The sequence below is a fragment of the Oncorhynchus mykiss genome, chromosome 25 (genome assembly GCF_057628025.1).
Source record: "Oncorhynchus mykiss isolate SJ-2025 chromosome 25, ASM5762802v1, whole genome shotgun sequence".
NCBI classification, from domain to species: domain Eukaryota; kingdom Metazoa; phylum Chordata; class Actinopteri; order Salmoniformes; family Salmonidae; genus Oncorhynchus; species Oncorhynchus mykiss.
Genome location: NC_143046.1, coordinates 56,384,813 through 56,406,568, shown reverse-complemented (window position 1 = coordinate 56,406,568; position 21,756 = coordinate 56,384,813). Strand labels below are relative to the sequence as shown.

Sequence of the window (21,756 nt, the reverse complement as noted above, 5' to 3'; positions counted from 1 at the left end):
GCTTGGTCCGATATTTATTCCAGCGAACATTACAATAGTCAAAATACCTAATGAAATAATGTGTTAGTAATCCTGCTACAATCATGCAGTAACGTTAGTGTACAGTCAGTAAGTAGTTTAGCACTTAAACCGGCTGGCCCAAAAGTTTACCTTGACTTGGAAGAGTTCCAATGTTGTGTTGGGTTGCCAGTTAGCTAACGTTAGCATCCCTCTGTTTGAGCAGGGTGTTTGATTAGGCTAAACTAGCTAGCTGTATTTGCTAGCTAAGTAAGTAAGTGAAACTCAAAGTGCAAAAAAATGTGATCTCTCTCTCTCTTGCTTCTCCTTAATTTTGGAAGAAATACATTGGTTCAAAACTGTTCAACTATTGTCTTTCTCTCTCTTTGAGTCAACTACTCACCACATTTTATATCAGTGCTAGCTAGCTGTAGCTTATGCTTTCAGTACTAGATTCATTCTCTGATCCTTTGATTGGGTGGAGAACGTCATTTTATGCTGCAAGAGCTCTGATATGTTGGAGGACGTCCTCCGGAAGTTGTCATAATTCCCGTGTAAGTCTATGGAAGGGGGTGAGGACCAAGAGCCTCCTAGGTTTTGTAGTGAAGTCAATGTACCCAGAGGAGGACGGAAGCTTCCTGTCCTCCGGCTACACCTTAGTGCTACGCTACAGAGTGCTGTTGAGGCTAAAGTAGACCTTAATTTCAAAATAGTGTGTTTTAATCAATTATCTGGTGATGTGATTATATTTAGTACAGTTTTATATAACAATGATAACTTTTTAATGTTGAATTATTTGTTCTTTAAATAAAATTCACTGAGGAGGATGGTCCTTCCCTTCCAATGATGAGCCTCCACTGCTCTAAGTTTATATCAATCTATCGCTATATTGATCCGTGGTGCTGTGGGACCAATACTGATGTGATTTTACAGGGTGGAAGATGATACATTTAACTGATAGTTAGTGATGTATACTATTGATACAGAGGCTGATGTTTGGCATGGTGTATCGACGTTTGTCACTGATCTGCCCTCGTTCATCGATAAAGTTGTAATGTGTTGAAGAATATTGTCGTGACTGGCATTCTCGGTAGAGGTTGTGGTTGTTAATTTCCCTCAGTACCATTCTATCCTAATAGCTTGTCTTTATTGTATCCATTGAAGTCATGAGCTTGAAATGTTCTAGACACGGACCAAACAGGATGTCAAGTTGAAGCACCTTGTTTACATTGTTTATTATTTTCAATCATAATCTTCTTCGTCTGCTATGTGGCATGTAAAGGCAATGTTTCTATGTTCGCGGAGACCGCATTTACGGTATTCGCTGAATATGTCGGCTCCATCAGAAAATACCTTCAAATGGTGCATAGCAGACAATGCGCCATCGGATTGAATCCCAGCCTTCCCCAGAACACTGGTCCTATTCCTTTGACTGTAGTGGGAGCAGACAGACAGAGTCAAGAAAGACACAGACCCCATGGATCATTTTTTGGTTATTATTAGCAGGTCTAGCAGTCAGATTCACCAGAGGACTTTGATAACCCAATTACTGTGTTTAATTAAGTGATTTACTCAGCAATAAGCCGGTTAATTAAACAATTATAGCTGGGCTATCTGGAGAGGGGGACCTGCTGATGAGCTGCAGGTGTGAAGGAGGGAATGAGAGCGTGACGGAAAAACTCTGCAGATACTGGGAAAATAATATTTCATACAGTATTGTGCCTGGCAAAATCATGTGTGTGTGTGTGTGTGTGTGTGTGTGTGTGTGTGTGTGTGTGTGTGTGTGTGTGTGTGTGTGTGTGTGTGTGTCTGTGTGTGTGTGTGTGTGTGTGTGTGTGTGTGTGTGTGTGTGTGTGTGTGTGTGTGTGTGCGCATTCTGCTCCTATGGTACATTCCTTTTCTAATTGAGGGACAATATAAACACCTCTTAGATAGTGGCAGCCGTAGCCTTTTTAACCTCTGATCACTTACATTACCTCTCTTTGCCTCACACACAGGTTCGGTTCCAGGCATAAGCAACGTAAGCGGTCGCTCAGGGCCCCAGACCAAAAAAAAGAAAAACAAATTGTTACGTTAACCCGGTGCAATTTTGAAATTTGGTTGTGCATCAGCAGTTTTTATCTTGTTTTTTTTCTTATTATGTCAGTCAATGACAGTCCTTCAATCATCCATGTCAGCTACCAATTTTTAGATTGGTAGTTAGTCTAGTCAGCATGCAGGGCACGTGCCCAGGAGCCCTGATCTCTAGGGAGCCCGTATTGACTTTGTTATTCTCACTCAGCTGCAGTGCCTTCAGAAAGTATTCATACCCCTTGACTTATTCCACATTTTGTGTTACAGACTGAATTCAAAATTGGTTAAATGAAATAGAAATACACGAGAGAGATAGTGCCGGCCCTTCTCGCACACCACTTATGTGTTGAATAGGATGGGGTGAGAAATAAATGTGTGGGATTGGGGTTCCTTTCCCTCTCTCTCTGTGGAACACTGAAGCTGGCTTGAGTTTCAACTGTAAAGTATGAGGCTCATATGGTGTTAGACTATGGAAGTGTACGTCAGAAGACATCCAAATGCCTCTATCTCAAAAGTGTTGAATGATCTATGCCAATATTGGCAAACAGTTCATCTATCCTTCACTCTCTCTCTGGCTGCTGTAACATTTAGTTCCATTTCAGTCCAGCTTGAATGTTCATCATGTTAGACACGTCGTTCCACAGAAGAAGGTTCTGGACAAAGCATTTGAATTTGAACCCATTCTGATTCTATGGTTCCGGATGAGTTAGTGTTCCGGCCACATCATTGGTCCACTATCTCTCTGTATCTCTCCGTTGTTCTCTCAACACTTTCCTCATTACCGCAGTGTCCTCATCAAGGCCAGGAAACGTAAAATAATTTACTAATCTCAAGAAAAGTGTTAAATCCGGATTATTCACCCATGGCTGATTCTCCTACAGCAATTTGTCTGTCTAGGCCTCTCCCTCCTATTACAAGGCAAAGTGATAAGTTCAACTTAATTGCAAATATGTCTTTGTTTTTTCTTATCATAGTTGTCCTGTGCTTGTAGAGAATTTTCTGACAATAGCTGTAGAGGGCTTTTGTGCAGTAGCTGAAATTTCTCTACATATTTTTCTTTATCCATGCTTTTCATTTGCAGTGCCACACTCACAACCTGTTGTGATGTCATAATGCACATCAACAGAATTGTTCATGCGTTTATTTATTCTTTCTACTCCATTTCTCTTCCTGATTATGCATTTCTGTCGATAGGGACGTTGTCAATCATACTGGATGTGTGTTTCCCTGGTCCCACCATACCACACACACACGCACGCACGCACGCACGCACGCACGCACGCACGCACACACACACACACACACACACACACACACACACACACACACACACACACACACACACACACACACACACACACACACACACACACACACACACACACACACACACACACACACACACACACACACACACACACACGAGTGCTCAATGGAGCTTGAGAACCCAATGGTGCTTTCAGCACAAGGCTCATTTGTTAATCATATCAGTGGCTCAAACCCAGTGGTATTTACACTGGTACTGGCATGGCTGCTTTGGTCTGATCATGAACCCTCATAGAGTTGGACTCCGTATTTCATATCATGGATGTATCTGACCCCTGCATACAATAAACAGTATTTGTGGGTAGGTAAGAGCACGTTATAATAACGTTCAGTAATAAACCATTTGAAAGTAATGAACAAACAGTTCTCACTATTTATTCTTTATTGCTCTCACAATTGTAAATGTTAGTAAGCTAGTTATTCACATGTGTATAAACAACTTTTAAATTCTGTATTAATGATTCAAAGGATAATTCATGAGATGTTTAATATAGGTCCTTATAAACCATTTACTAATCATCACTAATCACTGGCAAGTGTCTTCACTGACATTTTCAACCTCTCCCTGTAATACCTACGTTTCAAACAGACCACCACAGTCCCTGTGCCCAAGAAAGCGAAGGTAACCTGTCTAAATGACTACCGCCCCGTAGCACTCACGTCGGTAGCCAGGAAGTGCTTTGAAAGGCTGGTCATGTCTCACATCAATACCAACATATCGGAAAACCTAGTGATACTCCAATGCCCCATACCGCCCCAACATATACACAGATGACGCAATCTCAATCGCCCTTTCCCACCTGGGCAAAAGGAACACCTATGTGATAATGCTCCTTCAATGTTAGCAAGATAAAGGAGCTGATCGTGGACTATAGGAAAAGGAGCGCCGAACAGGCCCTCATTAACATCGACGGAGCTGGAGTGGAGCAGGTCGAGAATTTTTCAGGTTTCTTGGTGTCCACCTCACCAACGAACTGTTATGGTCCAAACACACCAAGACAGTTGTAAAGAGGGCACAACAACACATTTTGTTGCTCAGCATCTGACCATTAGGTGCTACGGAGGGTAGTGCATACAGCCCAGTACATCACTGGGGCTAAGCTTCCTGACATCCAGGACCTATATCCTAGGCAGTGTCAGAGGAAGGCCCAAAAAATTGTCAAAGACTCCAGTCACCCAAGTCATAGACTGTTCTCTCTGCTACCGCACAGCAAGCGGTACCGGAGCACCAAGTCTAGGGCCAAAAGGCTCCTTAACAGCTTCTTCCTGCGAGCCATAAGACTGCTGAACAATTAATCAAATGGCCACCTGGACTATTTACATTGCTGCTACTCAATGTTTATTATTAATGCATAGTCACTTTACAAATGACCTCGACTAACCTGTACCCCTGCACATTGTCTCGGTACCGGTACCCCATGTATATAGCCTCGTTATTGTTATATAATTTTCTTGTGCTCCTTTTTTATTTAATTGTTTACTTTAGTTTATTTAGTAAATATTTTCTTAGTTCTATTTCTTTGATCTGTATTGTTGGTTAGGGGCTTGTAAGTAAGCATTTCATGGTAAGATCTACCTACACCTGTTGTATTCGGCGCATGTAACAAATAACATTTGATTTGATTTAAATATTCATAAACGTTTTGAGTGACCAGTGTAATTTCTCACAAAAAGATGGACATGCCATTGGTAGAGATTCCATCAGAACCTGGTGCTCCTTCAGGTGTCAAAATGAACATGTCAAGGGTGAAAGAAAAAGCACACAACACAGAGGACGTTTAAGGAAATACATTGAACATTTCACTTGCTGAACATTTCAAGTGCAGTGTTACCTCTGAGGCTTGGGCTTTTCTTAACTCACATCAATCCCATATCCCCTTCTCTCAAATCCGGAGGCTTTGAGGCTAGAAACACTGCTGATTTTCATTCTTAATTAAGTGCATTTCTTGAATTTTTCGAGTGACTTCACTAATTCAACGTGGTCCTTCGAGCCAGATAATCAAGGACTGATTTCAGACCTGGGACACCAGTTGAGAAGACTCTCTGGCCAACCAGTGATATCAATCAATTAATCAATTACCTAAAGAGTAGAAGAAAAAGAAAAAACAGTAGGACACTCCAGACCTCCAGGCTGATTCTTTGTGACATTTGCGAGCAAAAATGCTTGATTTTGCTATGGAGATTCTGACATTTTGCATGGCAATACGCAATTATTTTATCCAATTTGTCGTGAAAATGCGCTGACGAGGGTGTTTATTTAAGTGTGTCTTGATTGAACCATATTATACAGTAAATGTGCAGTGATTGGTTGAAATTGCGAGCCCTCTTTTTGTACTGCGGTGATGGGTCCGTTTTATGTGATAATGTTGCAATGATTTGATTATTTTGTGCCATGACTGGCCAAATTTGCAAGCCCTCGCATAATATGAATGGTTGATTTTGCTAAACAAATTGCAAGCGCAGAATGGCGGAATCCTGGAGGGACTGATGTACTGTAGATAGTCTATAGAACCTCCTGGGATACACAGAGAACATCATACTTCAGCCTCAATCTCATTACCTTCCCTTCAACCGGTCTTCCAATGTCTAGCCATGAGGAACGAACCAAGCTATCTCCTGCAAAAATCTATGTAACTTAATAAGGTGGTTTTAAAACCACACCATCTGCAACCCCTCCTTTGTCCGCCCTGCCCGATCCCCTCGTATCGTATTTGTAATTCACTCCCCTACATTATAATCACTCGCCACCTGCCGGCCTTTCTTTAGCTGTTCCACGGGACACCATTAAGTAGAAACTCACTCAAGGAGGATATCGATTTGATGAGGAGTGGTGAAGTGGCTTTTGTGTCTTGACTGAGTTAGAGGAGGGTGGCCGAGAAGAACAACATGTCACAGTTTTGGACGTGAAAGAGATGTGTTTCTACTGTTTGTAGTAGAAGTGCTGATTCTACAATAGAGAGAGGCGATTGGAAGTGTCCAAGTTCACTGCAATGGGGAATAATAACCAGTAAACACTACAGATTGTTCATGAAATACGGGCACTCTCTTGTACTTCCCTCAAGGGAATGACGTAGAGTAACAGCAATGGACAACACATTGTACTTTCTGATACTTTGCGTTACTAGTTCCCCTTGGGGTCACAGGTGAATGGTCAGCGCTTTCTGGGTATTTACTGTTCTCAGTGTATATCCATGTCTCATACAGTAGAGACTTGATTTGTTGTATCCATTTAGTTTCTATGAAAAATAAATAGGAACGGTTTGAGATGCTGCACTGGGACCTGCATTTTGCATTGGAAGCACTGAACTCAATGAAGTACTTGAAAAACTGAAAACATAAAAAGGGGTATGAACTGTTCTCGAAAGGAGAGAAACTACTTTCAAGATCACTGCTTTTCCCTTTCTGTGTTCATTCACACATGATGTTCTACAATCGCACTCATCCTTTTCCAACTACCGTTTATCTATACTAAAGCAGTTTTTAAAGAGTGTAGGTAAGCTGCTCTCAGGATATGAATGATAACATTGAATCATCGTTACTGCAAGTTAATAAAATAGTTCAGTACAATTCAAATGTAATGTCCCTGACAAACAAGTTTAATCTCTAATTATTTTAATTCTATAATAGTTACACATCTATTAATTGCAGTTTTTGGGCATTTGTGTGTGCGTCATTGACATATACATGGTGTGGTCAGTGATATCATGCTTGTGTGTGTGTGTGTGTGTGTGTGTGTGTGTGTGTGTGTGTGTGTGTGTGTGTGTGTGTGTGTGTGTGTGTGTGTGTGTGTGTGCATCAGTGCATGGGCATATTCCTTGTTCTCTGTTTGTTACAAGTGCAACACAGCTTCGGATTCCTCTCTCCATATATCTCCAATCTCTTCCTGATGACTAATCCAGTAAAACAAAGACTCCGAAATGCATCAATGCTTCCGAAATGCTTCAATGCTTCTGAAATCACCCCGTTTCTTTTGGCCATTGTGCTCCCTCCCATCATGCCAGAAGCGCTAATTCAGGGTTCAATTAAGGCGATGATGAGTTTGGTTAATGATGTACAAACAGCTGTTGTGTGTCTTACGTCGTTGTTGTCACAAAACAGAGGACTGGTTCACTGCCAAGGTCGATACAACTCCCAGATAAACAAAAGCTTTAGTGTTTATCACTTATCTTTGTCTGTCGGTCGGTCGGCCATGTCTGTCTGTGTCCTTGTATCTCTCTCTCCCCCCGATTCTCTCTCTCACTCCTTCCTTCCCTCCCCCTCTTTCAGTCTGGCTGTTCACTGTGAATGATGACTGTGCAGAATACCGTGAATTGACCTCTGACCTCTCTCCTGTGTCCTGTCCCAGGTTGTCCTATCGATACTGAGGACAATGAAGACCCCCCTATGGGCCCTGTTGCTGCTGTGTCTCTGTGTTCTGGGACACTGTAGTGACTGCCAGGAGGACTGCCTGGCCTGTAGCCACATCCTACCCCAGGAGATCAACTTTAACACACTGGTGAGGGTCTCCTAAGCCACCAACAACACCTATCCTCCATCCGTCTATCACTCTGTTCTTCTACACTGAACAAAAATACAAATGCAACATGTAAAGTGTTGGTCCCATGTTTCATGAGCTGAAATAAAATATCCCAGAAATGTTCCATACGCACAAAAAGCTTATTTCTCTCAAATGATGTGCACACATTTGTTTACATCTCTGTTACTGAGCATTCATTTCTCCTTTTGCCAAAATAATCAATCCACCTGACAGGTGTGGCATATCAAGAATCTGATTAAACGGCATGATCATTACACAGGTGCACCTTCTGCTGGGGACAGTAAAAGGCCACTCTAAAATGTGCAGTTTTGGCATGCTGACTGCAGAAATGTCCACCAGAGCTGTTGCCAGAGATTTGAATGTTAATTTCTCTAGCATAAGCTGCTTCCAACGTCATTTTAGAGAATTTGGTAGTACATCCAACCGGCCTCACAACCGCAGACCACGTGTGTGGCGTAGTGTGGGCGAGCGGTTTGCTAACGTCAACATTGTGAACAGAGTGCCCCATGGTGGGGTTATGGTATGGGCAGACATAAGCTACGGACAACGAACACAATTGCATTTTATCGATGGCAATTTGAAGGCACAGAGAGATACCATGACGAGATCCTGAGGCCCATTGTGAGGCCCATTGTGAGGCCCATTGTGAGGCCCATTGTGAGGCCCATTTCCTTTAAGGTATCTGTGACCAACATAAGCGTATCTGTATTTCCAGTCATGAGAAATCCATAGATTAGGGCCTATTGAATTGATTTAAATTGACTGATTTCCTCATATGAACTGTAACTGAGTAAAATATTTGAAATTGTTGCATGTTGCGTTTATATATTGGTTCAGTATATGTCTCTATTCCTCTTATCTGTCTATGCCTAGCCCTGCCTCAGTCACATAATGCCCCAAGAGATCAACTTCAACACAGATTAAATCCCCTGTTGTCCATCTCGCTGTCATAATCTAGATCTGGTTATGACACCGGTACTATGTCAGATATAGAGTTGAATTGTATTCAATTCTGAGTTTGCATTTCAATATTACACTTTATATACATCACATAAAACTAAAATATAACAAAATTGTTTAACATAGGAACACCGGATTTAAAAAATATTTTTACATACACTATATATAATGTTTATTAATTATGAAATTATTACAAATATTAACGTCCCACCCACGAGGCCTCTAGAGGGTGCTTTCGGTCACTCGACTGCAGGAAAGGGGTACCATCTCAAGGAACTCTGACTGTGTTACCAGTGGACTGACTGAATCTAACAGTGTTTTAAATTGTATTTTTAAATCATCACTTTATGTCTAATAAATTACTGTGTGTGTTTAATTCCCTGAGCCTCCTTGTGCTCTTAAAATGCTCAGTCTGATCGTGTGGGAGTGTTGATACAAATGTAAAATATTTACATACACAACCATGATTGGCGGATAGGATCGTCTAGACTCTAGAGCCTACCTGTTTAACCCTTCAAAGTAATAAGATACAAATGGTCATTGGTCAGAATAATCACATCAGATTGTGATGTCATGCTTGTGGGCCAAAAACTCCATTCCACCTGAACAGGCTGAAAATCCACGTGTTTTTTCAAAATTTTTAATAAACTCTTACACTGAAAGGGAAATATCATTTTCACAACTTCTGAGTGTTATTTCCAACCTCATAGTGTGGAAATATAAAAAAAAACAGGAAAAGCACTGCCCCTTTAATAGGTTGATTGTCTGTGGGGTGATAGAGCTAATTCACTCAGGAGATGCTCCTTTGGCTTTAAACAGCTTTGGTGATTCAGTTAACTTAGAGCGTAGGCTAATTATGCACACACAATAAACAGCAGCTGGTTGGCCCACTGCCACCGCCTGGAGAGATTGATGATGTCACAAATAGAGCGCTCGCCGTCGTCGAAGAGAGATTGGGACCCCCCCCATAGAGAAACACGCATGCATGCGCACACAGACGCACCTACCATCTCCCTCACTCCCCGCACCCCTGCATCCATCACGCTCTGCCCTCATCCTTCTCTAAAACGACCCTTCCCTCACCACAGTCATTCTCCCCACAATCTATCTCCTATATTGTTGACGATATCTGACTCTTAGCATTATGCCCTCCCAGCCTCCCGGCATCTGGCTTTTCATTTGCGCTGGCTAATTGATTCCTGAGGATAGAAGTGAGTGTTCTGCCCTCTCCATTCTCTCCATCTCACTGCTGGAGGTTTAGCGCACCACCGACCCCCCTCTTTGTCTAGTTGCTTCAGTGTATTCTGCTACGTTCTCTCCTATGTAAGTAAGCAGCCTTGGCTTGTACAAGCCGGAACGGCTCATTGGAGCAGGAGCTTATCTCCTGTTTCTGTAGCGTGAGGCAGCTTGATGTACAAGTACACCCTATGGACAGGACGCATGTCTATCGCAGGGCCTTACCCCAGATCTATCATCTCCCTCACTTCTTTGTACATAGGGTCCCATGTTTTATATTCTTTGGTATGACTCGGCACCCTGAGATAAGGATAATATTTGTGTGTGTATGCGTTGATAGCAGGTTCAGCTTTGATGTGGAGAATCTCCACTGAGAGACTGCGAGACTAGACTGTGATGCGTTCAGAGAAACCCCAAACCCACTGACTGATTCTAGATATATATTCACACAAAGACCATTTAGATAGCATGGACGCCATACTAATTCAAGGTGAGGTATTTGTAAGACAAAGAAAGGACTATGTTCGGGCGAGAGAAGAACAGTACGATGTCTTCATGGGCATCATGAACATTTTGCTATCATTCTTTAAAAAATACATATACTGTATGTTTTATTGTCACATACACCAGATAGGTGGGTTGAAATGTGTTGTTTTACAGGGTCAGCCATAGTAGTACGGCGCCCCTGGAGAAAATTAGGGTAAAGTGCCTTGCTCAAGGGCACATCGGCTCGGGTTCTCGAACCAGCAATCTTTTGGCTCTAGCCTGCCACCCTCACAATGGGAATCCCAGTGTCTGACGGTGTATCATCGTCTATCTCAATGAAATGCATAAAGCCATTTTCACGTCAGCATTTGACAGAAAGTATACTGGTGCCACCTTATTTGGGGAGGACGGGCTTATAGTAATGGCTGGAACGGATAAAAATGTAGTGGTATCGAACACATCTAGCACGTGGTTTTCATGTGTTTGGTACAATTCCATTAACTCCATTCCAGCCATTATAATAAGCCATCCTCCCCTCAGCAGCCTCCTCTGCTCTGTACAGCCCCTGGACAAAATGGTGACTGGGGAATGAACCAATAACTAACAAATCATAACTTTGGTTTGTCCTTTCCTTCTTTCTTTCTTTCTTTCTTTCTTTTTTTCTCTCTCTCTCTCGCTCTCTCTCTCTCTCTCTCTCTCTCTCTCTATCTAACGATCATGTGCTCTGTTTTCCTCCCTCTCTCCTCTCAGGTATGTCTAGTGGAGTGTGACAGTAACGTCTCCCCTGCCTTCATTTGGGACCTGTGTCGCAAGGTCTTGGCACCGCCACAGTTACCATTCCTGCCCATAGGGGGCGCTGACATGCTGAAACGGGCCCAGGAGGAGGTGGAGGCCATGCTGCCAGAGGAAGAAGAGGAACAGGGGGATGAGGGGCTGATGTACCCAGCAGCCCTGCAGAGGTTTGACCACGTGGCCCGTGCTCTGGGGACAGACGAGCTGGGCAGTGAGAGACAGCTAACTCTCGCCGATGCTGCCTACAACTCCCAGCTGCCCCGGGAAATGGAGGAAATGGACGAGGAAGAGGGGGATAGCGCGACAGAGAAAGAGCAGGACGGACCGGCAGGGATAAGTTTGTCAAAGCGCTTTGGGGGGTTCCTGAAGGGAAGGCACGGCTACAGGAAATTGATGGGCCCTGGAAGGCCCTTGCAGAAGCGCTACGGCGGGTTCATAGGCGTCCGGAAATCTGCCCGCAAGTGGAACAACCAGAAACGCTTCAGTGAGTTCCTGAAGCAGTACCTGGGCATGAGCACCCGAGCCAGCAAGTCCTACAACAGCTACTCCACTGACATCACCCAACAGAACGAGGTGTAGCCATGCCCAAAGCAACCGTATCCCTGCCATAACCTAGCAAACCCCAGACCCTCCCCTAAATATTCAAATCCGTCACCACGGTGGTGATTAAACTTCTGTTCTGAACACAACCTCTCATGAAAATCCACACTGGAGCATTATAGATTCAGTCTTGTATATTTCTCATTGATAGCGATATCAACATATCATGAAGAAAAGCTAAAAAAAAATTAAAAAATGTAAAAAATACAATGTATACAGCTATTAATGGTTTATCAGAGAATCACTCTGGATTATTATTATAGTCACACAAACACACTTTATTCGCTTTGCTTTTCCATACTGTATCTGTAATGTAACTTTTCAAACAAATTTTGCCTTCATCAATCTTGGCTATTAGTATTACATGGGAAAATTCAGTGGAAACTTCATCGATTTCAATGACTTACTAGTGAAGTTTTCATTGATTTTCTGAACCATCCACAAAGTTTCTAAACCCAGAGCCGCAACATCGCGAGACATCGGTAAACGCTTTCGAAATAGACCAAGCAGACCAAGGTTTGGGGTTTGAGAAGTCAATAATGAGATAAGTGAAAAATTATTCCTTAGATGTTCATTTAAACACTCTAAAGGCACAACCTAGATTCGAGCCAATGTGATAAGTAGTTGAACATGCTATTACTCCAACCTCGTAAAAGTGACAAACTGGCACGTTTTTATTTTCGTCAAAAACAACTGCATATCGAAGGAGTGCTTTTAATTTGACAGGTTGCACATGCGCAGTTCTGCGCGAGACGACCGTTAGACCCGGATGATGTGTTTCTACGCCGGAGTTTAGCTAGCCAACGTCGCCATGACATCGCCTACAAGCGTTATCGGGGATGTCTTGGAGAAGCCGTTTCTGCCTATCGATAGGCTACTGTACTGCCTTTGGTACATCAGTACATGAGAGAGGGAGACTGTCTTTGGCGGATCACGGCGTCACTCTCTTTATAGTGCTACCCTCTAGTGGCTGACCAAAAATGATCTTTCAGATTTCCAATTGAAAATGTGCTACTATACGTTCATGACTATTTGATATATAACACAAACTCATTATTGGGTGTGTGGATGGCTCAATCTGTAACCTATTGACATGTTCAGAACTTCTTAATATTCTCTAAATATTCTCCAAACTTCAATATCAACCCTGATAGCGTCTACTATAATTTGGTACAACAAACTATTCCTACTGTATAAGACTGCAGGAGGTTATCCATGCTCATATACAAATGATCTGTTGGCAAAACTAATGTTCTGATTTGAAATTAACCTTGGCTTGTGTTTGTTGAAGCAGACACAGATGTAGCCTACTGTATGTGTGAACAGTGTTGTTTTTCTTTACATTGTTATTATGTGAAACCATTTTGTTGTGCAGTATAAAACCTGTAAATAGCAGAAATTGAACATATCAATAAAGATAGTTTACTATTTATTTTGTGGCTTGTCATGCAGCAAATGATTCTGTGTCTTGAGGTGTTTTGTTCCAATGTTCTAGAATGTTCACAAGATGATGACATCATTTTATACTGTATCAATCCCACAACACCCCATTTATTACACAGAACATTTCCAGACCAATATTGTCTTGTATAATAATAATAATAATGATCATCATCATGTTCTCTTGAATAAAATCTCCTGTATAGATACAGGCTCATAAGCCAAAATGGAAAGCCTAGAGTAGTTTCCGTCACATATTTTGGAGCATATTTAAATATAACTTTACATCTATCTTAAAAGGCCCAGGACAAGATTTGTTTTAAACACTACAAAATAGAAGACTACTTTCGACAGGATAAATCTTTATCAAGTATATTTCAACATCAAAAAGACAAAAACATTTCAGATTCCATATAAAATGAGTGCATCATAATACAAATTATACTTTATTCAACAGTTGTTTTTTCTCTAAGTACATACATAGGACAATATATATAAATACAATTGTTTTGTTTTTTTGCTTCTGTGGATTCATTGGCTTACTGCAAGGAAACATGAGTTTCAATAAACAATCATGAATATATTTTGGGTCTTAACATATGAAACATCCGTTTATGCCGAACGTTCATTAAACGCTTTTTTAACAGAGATGTATGCATGTTCATTTACAATAGGTGGTAGAGTGACAAGGGTTTGGGTTAGGGCCACAATGCCCCCGAGCAGCATATCATTTTAAAATAAGCCTAACTTAGCCTGTTAAATGCATTCAGACTCAATGCCGGCACCATATTTAAGATATTATTATTGGTACATTCCACATCTAACCAGGAACCGCGATAATTAAATTAAATTAGTGTATCGCCACTAATGAGAGCGGTATGGGTTATTGGCCATCCAAGTATATGACAAATGTACGGAGATAGATTCCTGCCCAAATATATTATACAAATGTTTAATTTTATTACAATGATGTAAGACACAACCTGCCAATGACCTCCATGTTGTAAAAGGACCCAATCCTTCCATGTCCTATTCTGGCATAGTGTCTCTTTAACAATAAACTACAGTGCTTAAAATTATATCTGTTAGTGTAACTAAAGCCTGTTACTTGGCTATATTATAGACCATTTCTGGTGTAACCCCCCCCCCCCCCCCCCCCAAAAGACTCTGCTCTTACAAAATGGCTGCTCTTACAGATGATCTGTTGACCCGAACAAAGAAGACTAAGGCAAAACAGGAAGGATAGCTACAGTAGCTGCTAACAACAAGGACGAGATACTGAGTCTTTAACTTTTAACAGTTGCTTGCATCATAGTCAGAGAAGTGAAAATCAGTGTGTATGACATCTGATTGGTCTAAAGTATGTGAATTGATTCCTATATCCCACAACATCGTAATTCTTGGCGGAACATTGTATTTAACACATCTTAGAAAAAACGACAAGTTGCAAAATATAGACACAACATTGCTGGATAATATAACGAAACACACAATACAAATGACATAGTCGACGTCGACAAAACGTTATTTTTGTTTCCTTAAAAAAGCCCATTACAATAAAAAAGCTACATACGAATTTGCAGGAATAAATGGCTTATAAACACATCATCAGACGGGTTGGGCATATGAATCCCAAATCTGCATTTTACATCTCCTCCAATTACAACTCTCAATGTTTAAGACACAACTTACAGGTTACAACTTACTGATTGGTAGATCATGAGCAGATGGAATCCTATAGGTCAAGGGGGATTCTCCCAGCCAATCAGCGCACTTTATGGAATTGATAACAGATGGTATACATTATTAACAAAAAACTGAACAAGTTGATGTCCAGCATCTCTCCTCTCTGACATAGGTCCTGTATTTAGCATGCTTGTTACTAAGTATTTAATGAAGCTTCACCTCTGCTACTTAGGGCTAACTCCCTCCTTGTATCACTTTACTTTCTTCTCCTAATTGTTCATTCTCCACCACCTACACTGACAAAAAGCCAAAGCGTGAATGTATCGGTTAATCTTTGTATCATATGGATCTGTTCTTGCCCAGGCATTTGGAAGTTGGATTGATTTACAGATCAGATATTCTGCTCAGCACCTGCCTGGCTCATGTCCACCCTTGGCAACAAGCAGAAAGCCTTGTTCCCAAGCCAAGTTATGGACGGCATGATGTCATAGAGCAATAGGGATCCTCTATATAGCTGCTGGGTATAGACGAGCTGCTGGTTATAGGATACGGCCAAAGATTTGGAAGAGAAGAAGTCTGCTTCCTGTATAGCCCCTCACTGGGCAGGAAGACAGAGGAACTGAGATGCGGGACTATGCTGCAGGTATAGATCATAGGTTACCGGTCATAGGTCATTAAGCTGCGCCCGCCAAGTTCACCGTGAGCACCAACACACAAGAACCCGAAGTTCTCAAAGACATGAACAAAGTACATAAAAAAACTTTTAGTAAAGTTGTAAAAAGTACAAAAAAACGAATAAAAAAATAAAAGAAATAAACACCAACGTACATGTTGCTCCACTGGTTGACCCCCAGATCTTTCCTCAGTCTTCACTTGAAGAGGTGACTGCTCCTCTCTTCTGGCAGTCTCTCACTTTCTTTCTCTCCTCCATATCTCTTTTTCTCTCTTCGTCCCTCTCTTCTTCGGTTAGGAGTTCAGTCGAGGAAGCGCTGGCAGGCTTTCTTCCAGCGACAGGCGGTGCACCACTGATCCCGGTGCTCGATGCCGTAGACCTTACGACACTTCTTAGCCTCGCCACGGATCCTCCTGTAGAGAGAAAGGGAGGGAGGGAAAGAGAGAGGAGATGGAAGAGGGAGAGAGTCAGAGATTGAGTTAGTTGACAGTAAATGTATGAATGGAATTGGACAGAGAGACATGTGTAGAGAGGGATGCATAGAGGGATGCGAGAAGGCAAATGACCGTAGACTCAAATTGACTGAGGCAGATATGTTATCAATAGCAATACAGTAGTAATAGTATATAGTATAGTATAATAGCTCACCTTGAGGTCCAGTGGCTGCGTGGGGGAGAGGTGCTGGCAGGGTGTGGCCTAATTGGGGCATTCTGCTGCTGCAGCCACTGTTCTCCCACACTGACTGACCGCACAAGGAATGGTGCGCCCTGGTGGACAGAGGGGGAAACACACAGATGAAAAGCAGAGAAAAACGACAGAACATACACATTTTATTACTGCCTGCGTTAGAGGTAATGAAGAGGGATTTGAGCAGAATCACAAATACCATCCAATCAAAAGGCTTATTTTCCAAGTCTCCTCTCCTTCACCTGCACTGATTTGAAAGGATCTGCAGATTAAGGAAGGAAACAAGGACAGGGTGCCACTATACAGTTGAAGTCAGAAGTTTACATCATTTGAAACTTGTTTTTCAACCATTCCACAAATTTCTTGTTAACAAACTATAGTTTTGGCAAGTCGGATAGGACAGCTACTTTGTGCATGACACAAGTAATTTTTCCAACAATTGTTTACAGACATACACTTATAATTCACTGCATCACAACTCCAGTGGGTCAGAAGTTTACATACACTAAGATGACTGTTGGGCTTGGATAATTCTAGAAAATGATGTCATGGATGTAGAAGCTTCTGATAGGCTAATTGACATCATTTGAGTCAATTGGAGGTGTACGTATTTCAATGCCTACCTCCAATCTCAGTGCCCCTTTGCTTGACATCATGGAAAAATCAAACAAATCAGCCTAGACCTCAGAAAGAAAATTGTAGACCTCCACCAGTCTGGTTAATCCTTGGGAGCAATTTCCAAACGCCTGAAGGTACCACGTTCATCTGTACAAACAATAGTACACTGGTATAAACACCATGGGACCACGCAGCCATCATACCGCTCAGGAGGGAGACGCGTTCTGTTTCCTAGAGATTAACGTACTTTGGTGAGAAAATTTCAAATCAAACCCAGAACAACAGCAAAGGACCTTGTGAAGATGCTGGAGAAAACAGGTACATAAGTATCTATATCCACATTAAAATTAGTTCTATATCGACATAACCTGAAAGGCCGCTCAGCAAGGAAGAAGCCACTGCTCCAAAACCACCATAAAAAAGCTAGACTACGGTTTGCAACTGCACATGGGGATAAACATCGTACTTTTGGGAAAATGTCCTTTGATCTGATGAAACAAAAATAGAACTGTTTGGCCATAATGGCCATCGTTATGTTTGCAGGAAAAATGGGGAGGCGTGCAAGTCGAAGAACACCATCCCAACCGTGAAGCACGGGGGTGGCAGCATCATGTTGTGGGGGTGCTTTGCTGCAGGAGGGACTGGTGCACTTCATAAAATAGATGGCATCATGAGGACGGAAAATTATGTGGATATATGGAAGCAACATCTCAAGACATCAGTTAAAGCTTGGTCGCAAATGGGTCTTCCAAGTGGACAATGACCCCAAGCATTCTTCCAAAGGTGTGGCAAAATGTCTTAAGGACAACAAAGTCAAGGTATTGGAGTGGCCATCACAAAGCCCTGACCTCAATCCCATAGAAAATCTGTGGGTAGAACTGAAAAAGCGTGTGCGAGCTAAAAGGCCTACAAACCTGACTCAGTTACACCAGCTCTGTCAGGAGGAATGGGCCAAAATTCACCCAAGTTATTGTGGGAAGCTTGTGGAAGGCTACCCAAAATGTTTGCCCCAAGTTAAACAATTTAAAGGCAATGCTACGAAATACTAATTGAGTGTATGTAAACTTTTGACCCACTGGGAATGTGATGAAAGAAATAAAAGCTGAAGTAAATAATTCTCTCTACTATTATTCTGACATTTCACATTCTTAAAATAAAGTGGTGATCCTAACTGACCTAACATTTTTACTAGGATTACATGTCAGGAATTGTGAAAAACATTTGGCGAAGGTGTATGTAAACTTCCGACTTCAACTGAAATTTCCTGCAATTCTATGCATTTGGCCATGGCTAATGCTGTGTTGTTTTACTCAAACATAATAACGACATTTTCATTGCTAAATTCATTGTTTTGGGAATTTTCAAATCTCCCAGATGATCTAGCTTTTATTTTGGTGATTGTTAGTTCTCAACAATTATATTATCTGTCCTACATACTTTATATCTGGTTTAAGTCATTTACGTTTACATTGAAAGCATTTTTCCATACCGAAAATGTATAAAACAATAAAATAAAATAAAATAAATAAAAAAAAATATATATATATACAGCACCAGTGGTGTAAAGTACTTAAGTACTCGTTACATTTTGACAGGAAATTGGTCCAGTTCACATCCCTGGCCATCCATACTGCCTCTAATCTGATGGACTCACTAAACACAAATGCTTCATTTGTAAATTATGTCTTAGTGTTGGAGTGTGCCCCTGGCTATCCGCCACTTAATAAAAAAAATACAATTATGCCGTCTGCACCACCCGGGCTCCCGAGTGGCACAGCGGTCTAAGGCACTGCATCTGAGTGCACGAGGCATCACTACAGTCTAGAGGTCGACCGATTAATCGGAATGGCCAATTAATTAGGGCCGATTTCAAGTTTTCATAACAATCGGAAATCGGTATTTTGGGGCGCAGATTTTCCGATCAAAAAAAAAAAGTAATATTTTTTTTATACCTTTATTTAACTAGGCAACTCAGTTAAGAACACATTCTTATTTTTCGATGACGCCTAGGAACGGTGGGTTAACTGCCTTGTTCAGGGGCAGAATGACAGATTTTCACCTCGTCAGCTCGGGGGATCCAATCTTGCAACCTTACAGTTAACTAGTCCAACGCAATAACGACCTGCCTCTCTCTCGTTGCACTCCACAAGGAGACTGCCTGTTACGCGAATGCAGTAAACCAAGATAAGTTGCTAGCTAGCATTAAACTTATCTTATAAAAAACAATCAATCAAAATCACTAGTTAACTACACATGGTTGATGATATTACTAGATATTATCTAGCGTGTCCTGCTATGCTCTGACTGAGCATACAAGCATACAAGTATCTGACTGAGCGGTGATAGGCAGAAGCAGACGGGTAAACATTCATTCAAACAGCACTTTCGTGCGTTTTGCCACAGCTCTTCGTTGTGCGTCAAGCATTGCGCTGTTTATGACTTCAAGCCTATCAACTCCCGAGATGAGGCTGGTGTAACCGAAGTGAAATGGCTAGCTAGTTAGCGCGCGCTAACTAGAGGGACGGAAGCTATACTGTTACACTGGCAATACTAAAGTGCCTATAAGAACATCCAATAGTCAAAGGTTAATGAAATACAAATGCTATAGAGAGAAATAGTCCTATAATTCCTATAATAACTACAACCTAAAACTTCTTACCTGGAAATATTGAAGACTCATGTTAAAAGGAACCACCAGCTTTCATATGTTCTCATGTTCTGAGCAAGGAACTGAAACGTTTGCTTTCTTACATAGCACATATTGCACTTTTACTTTCTTCTCCAATGTTTTTTTTAATGTTTTTTGCATTATTTAAACCAAATTGAAAATATTTCATTATTTACTTGAGGCTAAATTGATTTTATTGATGTATTATATTAAGTTAAAATAAGTGTTCATTCAGTATTGTTGTAATTGTCATTATTACAAATAAAGTTTAAAAAAAAATCAGATTAATCGGTATCGGCTTTTTTGGTCCTCCAATAATCGGTATCGGTATTGAAAAATCATAATCAGTCGACCTCTACTACAGTGCCTGGTTCGAATCAAGGCTGTATCACATCCCACTGTGATTGGGATTCCCATAGGGCGGCGCACAATTGGCCAGGGTCGTCCGGGTTTGGCCAGGGTAGGCTGTAATTGTAAATAAGTATTTCTTCTTAACTGACTTGCCTAGTTAAATAAAGGTTCAATAAAAAATACAAGGAATTTGAAACGCTTTTTTACTTTTGATACTTAAGTACATATTATCAATTCTATTTGCTTTTGATACTTAAGTATATTTAAAACCAAATACTTTTAGACTTTTACTCAAGTAGTATTTTTCTGGGTGACTTTCACTTTTACTTGAGTCATTTTCAATTAAGATATCTTTACTATTACTCAAGTATGACAATTGAGTACTTTTTCAAAAAATGTACAGTACCAGTCAAAATTTTGGACACACCTAGGGTTTTTCTTTATTTGTACTATTTTCAACATTGTAGAAAAATAGTGAAGACATCAAAACTATGAAATAACACATATGGATTAATTTAGTAACCAAAAAAGTGTTAAACAATTCCAAATATATTTTAGATTATTCTAAGTAGCCACCCTTTGCCTTGATGACAGCTTTGCACACTTTTGGCATTCTCTCAACCAGCTTTACCTGGAAAGCTTTTCCAACAGTGTTGAAGGAGTTTCTAAATATGCTGAGCACTTGTTGGCTGCTATTCCTTCACTCTGCGGTCCTACTTATCCCAAACCATCTCAATTGGGTTGAGGTCAGGTGATTGTGGAGGCCAGGTCATCTGATGCAGCACTCCATCACTCTCTTTCTTGGTCAAATGACCCTTACACCACCTGGTCGTGTGTTTCGGGTCATTGTCCTGTTGAAAAACAAATGATAGTCCCACTAAAAGCAAACCAGATGGGATGGCGTATTACTGTAGAATGCTGTGGTAGCCATGCTGGTCAATTGTGCCTTGAATTCTAAATAAATCACTGACAGTGTCACCAGCAAAGCATCCCCACACCATCACACCTCCTCCTCCATGCTTGACGGTGGGAGCCACACATGTGGAGATCATCCGTTCACCTACAATTCAATGACGGCCTAAAAGGGAACAGTGGGGGGTAGAACCTTGTCAGCTCAGGGATTCGATCCAGCAACCTTTTGGTTATTGGCCTAACGCTCTAACCACTAGGCTACCTGCTGCCCCGATTATCAAGGCAAAGGGTGGCTATTTTGAAGAATCTCAAATATAAAATCTATTTTGATTTGTTTAACACTTTTTTGGTTACTACATGATTCCATATGTGTTATTTCATAGTCTTGATGTCTTCACTATTATTCTATAACACAGAAAAAAGTAAAAAATAAAATAAAGAAAAACCCTGGAATCTTTTACACTATTTGGACTATGCGGCCCTCCCAGGGATTTCAAATCACATCAAAATATATTAGCATGCGCCGAATACAACAGGTACCTTACAGTAAAATGCTTACTTACAAGCCCCTAACAAACAATGCAGGATAAAAAATACAATATGACAATAAGAAATAAAAATAACAAGTAGTTAAAGAGCAGCAGTAAAATAACAATAGCAAGACTATATACAGGGGGTACCGGTACAGAGTCAATGTGTGGGGACACCGATTAG

General features: G+C 41.2%; 2 protein-coding genes across 7 annotated transcripts in view; one reads left to right on the top strand and one right to left on the bottom strand.

Moving 5' to 3' along the window:
- Positions 1–13,463, top strand: part of LOC110505327 (prepronociceptin-like) — a 28,498-nt gene extending 15,035 nt beyond the window's left edge. Inside the window, exons 2-3 of the mRNA XM_021584501.3 lie at positions 7,742–7,891; positions 11,366–13,463. Of these exons, the coding sequence (XP_021440176.2) occupies positions 7,766–7,891; positions 11,366–11,986 (747 nt within the window). The 5' untranslated portion in view covers positions 7,742–7,765 and the 3' untranslated portion in view covers positions 11,987–13,463. The remainder of the gene's footprint in view (positions 1–7,741; positions 7,892–11,365) is intronic.
- A 329-nt stretch (positions 13,464–13,792) lies between these two features.
- The window catches only part of LOC110504187 (zinc finger protein 395), a 29,790-nt gene continuing 21,826 nt past the window's right edge, over positions 13,793–21,756 (bottom strand). For all 6 annotated transcript variants that reach the window (XM_036962428.2, XM_036962429.2, XM_036962430.2 and 3 more), the window contains exons 9-10: positions 16,455–16,573; positions 13,793–16,219 (exon numbers count right to left, since the gene is read on the bottom strand). In XM_036962428.2, coding sequence (XP_036818323.2) covers positions 16,108–16,219; positions 16,455–16,573 — 231 coding nt within the window. In that variant the 3' untranslated portion in view covers positions 13,793–16,107. The remainder of the gene's footprint in view (positions 16,220–16,454; positions 16,574–21,756) is intronic.